The sequence below is a fragment of the Salvelinus alpinus genome, chromosome 34 (genome assembly GCF_045679555.1).
Source record: "Salvelinus alpinus chromosome 34, SLU_Salpinus.1, whole genome shotgun sequence".
NCBI lineage: Eukaryota > Metazoa > Chordata > Actinopteri > Salmoniformes > Salmonidae > Salvelinus > Salvelinus alpinus.
The window spans coordinates 27,083,147-27,094,044 of NC_092119.1; the positions used below are offsets into that span (position 1 = coordinate 27,083,147).

Genomic DNA, 10,898 nt, shown 5'->3' on the forward strand with positions numbered 1-10,898 from the left:
TTGAAATTGGTGAGCCCATATTCCACCATTAGAATGTATACAACAGAAACAAAGCTTGAACTGGCTACCTCTTAGTCCAAATGCTTAACTAATGGGGGTAGAATCAGAGCAAAATAGCCTAACAAATGAATGTTTATCATTTTCAGTCACAGATAAAAGGAAGATGACAACATGAAGCGGATGAGAGAAGAGAATTGGAAAGCAGAGGAGGAGCTGTGACAGATGTGGACAGCCAAAATAAGCATATTTCCACAATGAACTAAAAGTTCTTAACCTCAAGACTGGTAGCTTGTCACTCCACAGAGATCCTCTCTGCTCCACATAGATTAAATGACTGGCTGGTAACCTAAGACAAAATACAAGTGGGCTCTGAACATCTAAACAATATCAATTTTTACCATGCAATTTCCAGAACATGCACAATGACAATGTTGTAAATCAGGCCTGGGCAATTATTTTCCATGGAGGGACACATAAGAATATATTTTTGCCATCGCAGGCCAGAATCATATTACAAGATAATACATCATGTGTATGACTGTGTTGACAGATATTTCTACTGTAAATCACATCCAGATATGCTACATATTTTACTTTTTTAACATGCACAGAAATAAACCACATACATGTTCTCCTTTTGGTAGGTATTTTCATTATTAAACATGCAATGAACTACACGGAGGGAAAAGTACACTGTGCATTCAGCACCACGGACAGAACTCTTGCACAAAAGGTATGCACACAAATATGAGAGAGAGAGTGCTCAACATTACATTTAAACTACTCAATCGGTGTGAGGAGTGAAGTCTCTGATGGGCATTGACTAGAGCAATGGTCAGGTATAGTTCCTGACGTCGCTATGCGGAGGATTGCTGAGTCAGTAAGAGATGATCTGTGCCTCGACTTGTTATATTTCATAACAGAAAATGTATGTTCACATACATAGGTTGACCCAAACAGTACAAACATCTGAGCATGTCTTCCAATCTTTGGAAAGTTTTGTTCATCGAGAGATGCATAGAACCTCGTCAGTGTCATTCTTTTGAATAGTTCTCCAATCACTGCATCAGACTGAAGATCGATAAGCTCAAATTGCATGTCAGTGGGAGCGTTATCCACATTGAAGGTGAAAGGAGAGGAAACAAACAGCATGTCATTTTCCAACACTTTGAAATCCTCAAAACGACGAGAAAACTCACCGTTCAAAGCACGCAGCAGCGATGTATACTTCTCCCGTTGGTCATCTGATAGGGAACAGACTAGTAGTGTCGGGAAGGGGGGTGAGATTGTTGGCTTCTACTTGGCGGGTCAGGAGTAATTTTCCCTTGATGGCTTTGACAAGGCTGTACATCTGATGTGAAATAATGCCCTTTCCTTGTAGTTTGGAATTCAGTTCATTCATGAGGGCCATGTCCACAGTGAAGGCAAAAATCTACATATTTTCATTTGCAAAATCTCAGCAATCTCCGACTTCAGGTTCCACAGTCTTTTAAGCATCTTCCCCTAACTCAGCCATCTGAAGTTTGTGTGGTAGGGGAGATATGCATGACCCGACTGTCTCTTCCAACAGTGAGACAAACTGCCTGTAGTTTTAAGATTTTGCGCTTATGAAGTTTACCCCTTCAGTGACTATCCACAACATGACTCATTTTCAGAACACATTTATAGAGCACCTCCTAATGAATAATGCAATTCAGGAAAATACTATTCTGATCTGGGTTCTGCTCAGCTACTTGATCTTGTATCCTTTTCAAAAGACCAACGTTTTTTTCTGTCAAGTTTGGGCACACAAAGGCCACTGGATAACTTTTCAAAACTCAGTCCCAGCTTTGCCACACTTATTAACCTCCTCCGATAAATATTTCCCTGTGGTTGTGCTCTTCATTGACTGCACTGAAGCAAGCTCCTCTGTAATGTCAAAGTCTGTGTTTATGCCTCGTAAGAATATCAACAACTGCGCCGTGTCATGTGCATCACTGCTCTCATCCAGGGACAAGGAGAAATCATTTACCTTGTCTGTCAGTTGTTCCATATTCTCTGCGATGTCCTCAACACGCTGTGTCACTGTTCGTCTCGACGGGTAAACATTTTCAAACAGCTCTTTCTTGTCGGGGCAAAGTATTGCTGCAGTCAATTAAACATTCTTTAAAGAATTCGTCCTCAGCGAATGGCTTGCTATGTTTAGCAATTTTGTTGGACAATTCCATCGTTTGCGGAATGCAATTTTGTGAAAAGTCCTTGCTGCTTTTGCAACTGAGAAAGCAACTCTTTCGATGCACCTGCACTCCGCTCAGAAGACATATTCCTATATTTCTCTGCATGCTTTGTCTGGAAGTGTCGGGGTAAGTTGTAGTCCTTCAAGACAGCGACGCTCTCTTTGCACACAGCTTTCCCTGATACCTCAAATAGTTCGATGTCCACACTTGCTGGAAAACCCTTCATTGTCTACTTTACCTTTCATTGAAAAACAATTTTTTGCGCAATTTCTAGCTTGCTACGACGTGTAACTGTGACGTGTGTCAGCCTGTCAGTCACTGTCTGTCCTCGTGCAGTTGTTATTGTTGGGACTTAAATCTTTACAAAGGCTGTAATTCATTGGGCTTTTAATTTTTCAAAACTTTACTATTGCAAATTCTCTGATCTGCGCATGATTCCGTGGGCCGTATTGAATCAAGTCGCGGTCCGCAGGCCTTTGCCCTGGCCTGTTGTAGATATTTCTTTTTTGTGATACTTCAGTTCCTCCAGGAATTATTTTTTCTAAATTGACCGCTATCTTTCACTGGTTGACATTCACTTGATCTTAATTTTACTCAAGATAACACAGTATGAGGGTGAGTTCTGTTAATATTTATTTTAAGAAAATGGCTACATGAGTCAGTTTACTTACAAAAAACACAAGCAAGGAAGGGGTAAAGTTTTAGAACATGAATGACAAACAATACAGCATCAAGACACTATCAAACATGTATCAGTCTTTCTGCAACAGAGCCATCCTTGTGTTAGAGTGCGTGTGCATGAGTGATATTAAATATATGTCATTGTGATCATGAAAAAGGAAACTTGTGATTCTGTCATAGAACAGTCCTGTTGTCGTCAAGGTGACACTCCTAAGCAACCTCCACTACCTGCCGTAGCTCTTCGATTAGCGGTACGAGCTCCTTCTCCAGATTGATGATCAAACCTACATACAACATCAGTTAAGCTTGGATAACCCTTCAGAATTCTGTACTTTTCATCCTCATTCATGCAGAGATGATAAGGAGAGAACTTTATCTTACCGGTGTTAGCAGTACTGCTTGCGATGAAACTGATCACCAACGGCAGCCGGTTAAACTGCACAATCTGGCAAAAGGAGAGCCAATCAAACAAGGCACAACTTAACATTCGGAAAATATTCCAACTTTCCACATTTTGTTACATTACAGCCTTATTCTAAAATGGATGAAATATACCCCATAATGACAAAGTGAAAACCGGTTTAAACATGTTTTAAATATTTAAAAAAAAAATATATATTTACATAAGTATTCAGACCCTTTGAGATTCAAAATTGAGCTCCGGTGCATCCTGTTTCCATTGATCATCCTTAAGCTGTTTCTACAACTTGATTGGAGCCCACCTGTGGTAAATTCAATTGATTGGACGTGATTTGGGAAAGGCACACCTGTCTATAGAAGGTCCCACAGTTGACAGCGCATGTTAGAGCAAAAACCAAGCATTGAAGGTCCCCAAGAACAGTGGCCCCCATCATTTTTAAATTAAGTAGTTTGGAGCCATCCAGACTCTTCCTAGAGCTGGCCACCCGGCCAAACTGAGTGATTGGGGGAGAAGGGCCTTGGACAGGGAGGTGGCAAAGAACCTGATGGTCACTGCCAGAGCTCCAGAGTTCCTCTGTGGAGATGGGAGAACCTTCCAGAAGGACAACCATCTCTGCAGCACTCTACCAATCAGGCCTTTATAGTAGAGTGGCCAGACAGAGGCCCCTCAGTAAAAGGCATACGACAGCCCGCTTGGAGTTTGCCAAAAGGCACCTAAAGGACTCTCAGACCATGAGAAACAAGATTCTCTGTTCTGATGAAACCAAGATTGAACTCTTTGGCCTAAATGCAGAGTCACATCTGGAGGAAACCTGGCACCATCCCTACGGTGAAGCATGGTGGTGGCAGCATCAAGCTGTGGGGATGTTTTTCAGTGGCAGGGACTGGGAGACATATCAGGATCGAGGGAAATATGAATGGAGCGAAGTACAGATATCCTTGATGGGATGCTCTCCATCCAACCTGACAGAGCTTGAGGATCTGCAGAGAAGAATGGGGAAAAACACCAAATACAGGTGTGCCAAGCTTGTAGCATCATACCCAAGAAGATGTGAGGATGTAATCGCTGCCAAAGGTGCTTCAACAAAGTACTGAGTAAAGGGTCTGAATACTTAGGTAAATGTGATATCTGATTTTAGTTTTTAATACATTTACAAAAATGTCTAAACCTGTTTTTGCTTTGTCATTATACACTGCTCAAAAAAATAAAGGGAACACTTAAACACAATGTAACTCCAAGTCAATCACACTTCTGTGAAATCAAACTGTCCACTTAGGAAGCAACACTGATTGACAATACATTTCACATGCTGTTGTGCAAATGGAATAGACAAAAGGTGGAAATTATAGGCAATTAGCAAGACGCCCCCAATAAAGGAGTGATTCTGCAGGTGGTGACCACAGACCACTTCTCAGTTCCTATGCTTCCTGGCTGATGTTTTGGTCACTTTTGAATGCTGGCGGTGCTCTCACTCTAGTGGTAGCATGAGACGGAGTCTACAACCCACACAAGTGGCTCAGGTAGTGCAGCTCATCCAGGATGGCACATCAATGCGAGCTGTGGCAAGAAGGTTTGCTGTGTCTGTCAGCGTAGTGTCCAGAACATGGAGGCGCTACCAGGAGACAGGCCAGTACATCAGGAGACGTGGAGGAGGCCGTAGGAGGGCAACAACCCAGCAGCAGGACCGCTACCTCCGCCTTTGTGCAAGGAGGAGCACTGCCAGAGCCCTGCAAAATTACCTCCAGCAGGCCACAAATATGCATGTGTCAGCATATGGTCTCACAAGGGCTCTGAGGATCTCATCTCGGTACCTAATGGCAGTCAGGCTACCTCTGGCGAGCACATGGAGGGCTGTGCGGCCCCACAAAGAAATGCCACCCCACGACTGACCCACCGCCAAACCGGTCATGCTGGAGGATGTTGCAGGCAGCAGAACGTTCTCCACAGCGTCTCCAGACTCTGTCACATGTGCTCAGTGTGAACCTGCTTTCATCTGTGAAGAGCACAGGGCGCCAGTGGCGAATTTGCCAATCTTGGTGTTCTCTGGCAAATGCCAAACGTCCTGCCCGGTGTTGGGCTGTAAGCACAACCCCCACCCGTGGACGTCGGGCCCTCATACCACCCTCATGGAGTCTGTTTCTGACCGTTTGAGCCGACACATGCACATTTGTGGCCTGCTGGAGGTCATTTTGCAGGGCTCTGGCAGTGCTCCTCCTTGCACAAAGGCAGAGGTAGCGGTCCTGCTGCTGGGTTGTTGCCCTCCTACGGCCTCCTCCACGTCTCCTGATGTACTGGCCTGTCTCCTGGTAGCGCCTCCATGCTCTGGACACTACGCTGACAGACACAGCAAACCTTCTTGCCACAGCTCGCATTGATGTGCCATCCTGGATGAGCTGCACTACCTGAGCCACTTGTGTGGGTTGTAGACTCCGTCTCATGCTACCACTAGAGTGAAAGCACCGCCAGCATTCAAAAGTGACCAAAACATCAGCCAGGAAGCATAGGAACTGAGAAGTGGTCTGTGGTCACCTCCTGCAGAACCACTCCTTTATTGGGGGTGTCTTGCTAATTGCCTATAATTTCCACCTTTTGTCTATTCCATTTGCACAACAGCATGTGTGATTGACTTGGAGTTACATTGAGTTGTTTAAGTGTTCCCTTTATTTTTTTGAGCAGTGTAGGTTGTGTAGATTGAAGGGAAAATACAATTGAATCCATTAGAGTAAGGCTGCAACGTAAAATGTGTTAAAGGTCAAGGGGTCAATACTTTCCAAATGCACTGTAGGTCAGTGTTTCTCAAGCTATTCCCGGGGAGCCCCAGGGAATGCACACTCATTCTAGCCCAGCACTAACACCTGACTCAACTAATCACCAAGTCTCCCCAGGCAACAATGTAAATTGTTAGTTCTAGATTTAACTTACCTGGTATGTGTTATAGTAGCAGATGATGCTCTTGTTTTTGGAGAGCCCTAGCTTACTGCCCTGGTCGGTGGCCAATGCAAAAGTGGAGAGGAAGCCTGGCCGTAGCGCATATTCTGGTGCATTATCGTTTGCCACTGAAGGATAAAATATCAGGTACACTGAGCACAACACATTGGAACATGGATAAGAAGAGGTCAACTAAATTACCTAGTTTTTAGAACAGAAGTTGTGAGGGAGACCTACCTTTGATAACTGGGACACCATCCCTGTCTGTCACTACAATTGCATGAAGACCCTCAACACTGGTGGATAAGGAGAAAAAGAGCAGCACTTGACATAAGACTTAACACCAGTCCATGGTGAGGGACATTTCTAATTAACTCCAACGGAGTGGAGCATAGACCAGACTTTATGGAATTCAGCTCAGACTACATTGAGTCGCCCAAGGTCAATACTTGAAAAACGTCAATTATGAAACACTTACCTTGTACCTATGTTTGTCCTCCATACTTAAAAAAACATTAATCAAATACAACCTACTGTTTCCTTGTTGGCACATGTACATTTGCAAAGTCGGTGGCTGTATTTAATGAACGTTTTTGGAAAAATATGGATTTCAAAGAAAGACCGGCAACTACAGAGGACAAACATAAATACAAGGTAAGCATTTCATTATTTAAGTATTGACCTTGGGCAAATCAATGTAGTTGGAGCTGAATTGCACAAAGCCTAGTCTCTGCTGCACTCGGTAGGTGGAGTTCAGAAACATCCTTAACCGTGGAGTTTAGTCTGCTACACATGACATAATTCGTTAAGTCAAACGAACTCATTAGGTTTCAGCAACAGAAGAATCACAATGAACACACCATATTCATACAACCAACATACCTTGGTAGCTGTTTGTACAAGTATCTCTTCAAGTCCTGCAACAAATGTCAATGTGTTAGCCCAAAGCAATTTGTTACACGAGTGTAGCTAGCTATAGCTTCATCTGGCTAGATGGATATAGCCAATTAGTGATTGTGCTCAAAGAATTGATACTTACATCAGCCATGGTGGAAATTTCTTTTATTCCTTCAATTACTAAAATAGAGAACTGAATTATGGCAAGGGTGTCTAACGCTAAAGAATATCAGCAGGTATTTTTGTGCTCTCCCAAGCTTCCCCTGACTTGTTGACAGCTAACGTTAGCTAGCTACAGTACGCTATAACCAGCTGATAACGTGGAAGGTTACGTAATGTTAGCTAGCTGAACTTGGTTGTTTTTAATATGTACCTTATTAACAAAATGTCATTTTCACTAGCTACAAGGTATGACAATCTTTATCGAATACTTTTAGAATGCACTGTGTTGGTTACCTTATTGAATTGTTTTACTTGGCACAAAATCTTCGATGTTTTTCTGACTCAGCTTGAGCACAAGGAAATCACATGACTGACTTGTTCAGCTAGGAAGAGGCGAAGCGAGAGGATTTACTCAGCCCAGATTGTTACTGCGTGCGATAAGCCCTTTTTGTATGGTCTATGAGAGAGTGCCGAATTACGTAAGGCTTATTTGATCGAATATACGTTTCGTAATGTTTAGGCTCTTACAAATGTACTAATATAAGTGGATGCAAATTGAATTCCGGCAAATTTGATAAAAAACAACTTAGTTGTGCATGTGGTTGACACGGGTATCTGCCCTCTAATTGGTTAGAATGGTCCCACCTGATCTCGCCGCCTGCCTTCCATCTTGGTCAAGTCAGTGCCATCTGCGACCCTTGGGACGTCCCTACTCTAAACCTAACCTTAACCCCTACCCAAACCTTAACCATAACCCTTACCTTAACTATTTTAAATGTAAACTTCAATGGGGTAGGGACGTCCCAAGGATTCCGGATAGCATTGACTCCTCCATATTTGAGGACATGTATTGCCATTGTTAGAGCGGTCACTCAACTATCTTGTCAATATAATAGATCATCTTTGACTTGACCCATGTTGAGCCAGCAACATCCGGGTTACGCTGTTCGAAAATGTTTCAAAATAAGAGCCCTGTCAACAGTGGAAATTGTTAATTCTGTTCTGTAGCACCGAGTATCCAAAACCATTGCATTTCTGCAAATGGATGTAATGTGCATTACCAAACCTCCAAACCTAGCTGAATGAAAAAGAAAAAAGAGCGCAATTAAGAAATAGATTAAATAGAAAGTGGGCTACTTAGTCTGCTTCTCAGGGTTTGTCATTCCCCAAGTTTAAATATAGTAAACTATTTATAGTACATCCCCACATAGGCGTCAACTTTTCTTCCCAAACTCTCCCTTGACAACATAATAAGAGGTCTTGCTGAGAATTTACCTCAAGGTTTGAAATCTGAATTTAGCAATAAGGCTCTGTGTGGGATGTGATTGTACTTTAATGAAGTGAATAGACTCTGGTTGATTTCACAGGCATACATATTTCTGTTGGCTGTTTCTTATGCATGTCTATTTAGTGTTGCTACTAGGCCACTGGTGCTGTGACTGTAAACAGACTTTCAATGGGCTGGTACAGGCCTCCAGATCCAATCAAATATGTGCTGATGAGACCTCATTCTATTGAGATAAGCAATCCCAGTTACAAAATATGATCTTGCCTTATCAGTTTGAGTGAAATCTTAAGGATACCTGGCTTGCTATTTCTGCTGTAGTGTGAGTATGCTGTTGACCAAAGGATAAAGCGCAATAGCTATTTGTATTATCATTTGTAGTTTATGTAATTGTGATTTGGTTGACAACTAGTTTTGTGATATGTGAGACTCAAACTGAGCACCACTCCTCAAAAGGCTAGCCCCTCACTTCATTCTACTGTTACAGTCATGATCTTTATCTAATCATCTCTGCCTACTCTATAGCAATGGGGGACTTTCAGCAATTTGAACAGGGCTTCTACCAGTCAGGGTATTACATCGATGACCAGGGACAGGTGGCCTACGACTATGGCAATGGCTATGACCATAACCCAGAGTATGAGGATGAGTAAGTATATGGGGTAAACTCTACATTCCTAAACTCTTCATTCAACTTTTGAACTGGGATTGGGAAGATTTGAATGTGTCAATAAGTCTAACTCATAATATATAATTTTGTTTTCTTAAGGTCAATTACATTATGCCATGATAGAAAGGGAGATGTACAATGGGGGCACATCCCTCACATCTTCCCCTACTTTTTTGAAAGGAAAGTAGATACATTTAGCCAGTAAGATTTTTGTTTTGTTATTAGTGGCATAGATGTGTCCATGCCTGGTGTGTTCACCCCCTCTACGGGCCAGGCCTTCCAGCCTTCAAAGCCTGCTGGGACATATCAATACACAGCTGGAACAGATGGATCATTTGAAGAGGAGCCTCCGTTGCTGGAGGGTAAGACCTGAGTCACGAGTACTGCTCTAACTGCTGGTTTATTCAACACATTGTTTTATCTCCGGATTAAATCTTTAACAGAAATCAAATTAAATAAGTAACATATTTCAATGTGAAAGTGTATATGAGTCTTCTCATATTCACATCTGTTTTTATTCCTCTGTTTTGTATTTGTGTAGAGCTTGGCATTAATTTTGAACACATATGGCAGAAGACGTTGACAGTGCTGAACCCTATGATGCCAGCAGATGGCAGCATCATGAATGAGACCGACCTGACGGGCCCTATTCTGTTCTGTATCGCTCTGGGTGCCACTTTACTTATGGTGAGGAACCTCCGGAGCAGCTCATGTCCGTGTGTGTGTGTGCGGCACGTTTTCACAGCCCAAGTCATCATGAGACACTATTCAAATAAAAAGCATTTGTAGCTATGTAAATGTGCATGTACTGTACTGAAAACATTTACTCTTTTATGTAGGCAGGCAAATCCCACTTTAGCTATGTCTATGGGATCAGTGCCATCGGCTGCATGGCGATGTACACCCTGTTGACCCTGCTGAGTTCCCTGACTGTATCCTATGGCTGTGTAGCCAGCGTTCTGGGCTACTGCCTCCTACCCATGGTGGCACTATCTGCATTCGCAGTCATCTTTTCCCTACAGTGAGTAGGCCTATCCAGTCCAGAAAAAATAAAAAGGTTGCCTAAATAATATTGTGTAAAACAACTAAGATTGGCTCATCTTGATTTATTTTCTGTCATGTCCTTTGTTGTAACTTTTTTGAAATCTTACTTGATTTCCATCCAGAGGGATCATTGGAACTATCCTGGCCTTGCTGGTGATTGGCTGGTGCAGTTTCTCAGCTTCCAAGATCTTCATCTCCACCCTGGCTATGGAGGGCCAGCAGCTGTTGGTAGCGTACCCCTGTGCCCTGCTTTATGGAGTCTTTGCCTTGCTAACAGTGTTCTAAAGGCCACTACTGTCGCTGACTGTCAACAGAGATCACATTTGAGGCACTACGTATCCCATATGGGTATCAGTGCGGTATATGGGTGTGAAAATAACATTGAGTTATAGTTATATAGAGTTGTATTCCTTTCTTTTTTGAAATGGGGACTGGTTTCTTCTTGGGGGTTACTTTACATTGTGAAAAATGTAATCTGGGTGTGTGATTGGTTGACATTTGTGCATTGGAATGTGCCAAGAAATGTAATTTGAAATGTTACATTGTGTCAAAAGGCAATACTGACTTAAATTTGAATTATGGAACCAACAAAGA

General features: G+C 42.6%; 2 protein-coding genes across 6 annotated transcripts; one reads left to right on the forward strand and one right to left on the reverse strand.

The window, feature by feature from the left end:
- The first annotated feature begins 2,272 nt into the window (after nucleotides 1-2,272).
- Nucleotides 2,273-10,898, forward strand: LOC139563673 (protein YIPF7-like). Of its 4 annotated transcripts, none has more exons than XM_071382529.1 (6): nucleotides 2,273-2,342; nucleotides 9,116-9,239; nucleotides 9,486-9,622; nucleotides 9,802-9,947; nucleotides 10,100-10,281; nucleotides 10,427-10,898. In XM_071382529.1, exons 2-6 carry the CDS (start codon nucleotides 9,118-9,120, stop codon nucleotides 10,587-10,589), a joined length of 750 nt encoding a protein of 249 aa, XP_071238630.1. In that variant the 5' UTR covers nucleotides 2,273-2,342; nucleotides 9,116-9,117; the 3' UTR covers nucleotides 10,590-10,898. The 4 variants fall into 4 exon arrangements, with proteins under 4 accessions (XP_071238630.1, XP_071238629.1, XP_071238628.1 ...); XM_071382528.1 differs by lacking the exon at nucleotides 2,273-2,342 and adding an exon at nucleotides 6,752-6,900; XM_071382527.1 differs by lacking the exon at nucleotides 2,273-2,342 and adding an exon at nucleotides 7,683-7,784.
- On the reverse strand, nucleotides 2,827-7,728 carry lamtor3 (late endosomal/lysosomal adaptor, MAPK and MTOR activator 3). 2 transcript variants are annotated; one of them, XM_071382530.1, is made up of 7 exons: nucleotides 7,600-7,728; nucleotides 7,286-7,323; nucleotides 7,129-7,163; nucleotides 6,484-6,542; nucleotides 6,241-6,374; nucleotides 3,279-3,342; nucleotides 2,827-3,181 (listed from the first exon to the last, which is right to left on the reverse strand). In XM_071382530.1, the coding sequence occupies exons 2-7, from the start codon at nucleotides 7,292-7,294 to the stop codon at nucleotides 3,108-3,110; spliced, it is 375 nt and encodes a 124-aa protein (XP_071238631.1). In that variant the 5' UTR covers nucleotides 7,295-7,323; nucleotides 7,600-7,728; the 3' UTR covers nucleotides 2,827-3,107. The 2 variants fall into 2 exon arrangements, with proteins under 2 accessions (XP_071238631.1, XP_071238632.1); XM_071382531.1 differs by lacking the exon at nucleotides 7,600-7,728 and having other exon boundaries at nucleotides 7,286-7,593.

Excerpts from the sequence above, each read along its gene's own strand:
- lamtor3 (XM_071382530.1), bottom strand. Across the intron at positions 6,543-7,128 it reads TTGTACAAACAGCTACCAAG|TGTTGAGGGTCTTCATGCAA; the intron begins GTATGTTGGTTG and ends CTTATCCACCAG. Across the intron at positions 3,343-6,240 it reads GCTACTATAACACATACCAG|ATTGTGCAGTTTAACCGGCT; the intron begins GTAAGTTAAATC and ends TCCTTTTGCCAG.
- LOC139563673 (XM_071382529.1), top strand. The coding sequence starts at position 9,118 with ATGGGGGACTTTCAGCAATTTGAACAGGGCTTCTACCAGTCAGGGTAT. Across the intron at positions 9,240-9,485 it reads AACCCAGAGTATGAGGATGA|TGGCATAGATGTGTCCATGC; the intron begins GTAAGTATATGG and ends TTTTGTTATTAG. Across the intron at positions 9,948-10,099 it reads TGGGTGCCACTTTACTTATG|GCAGGCAAATCCCACTTTAG; the intron begins GTGAGGAACCTC and ends TCTTTTATGTAG.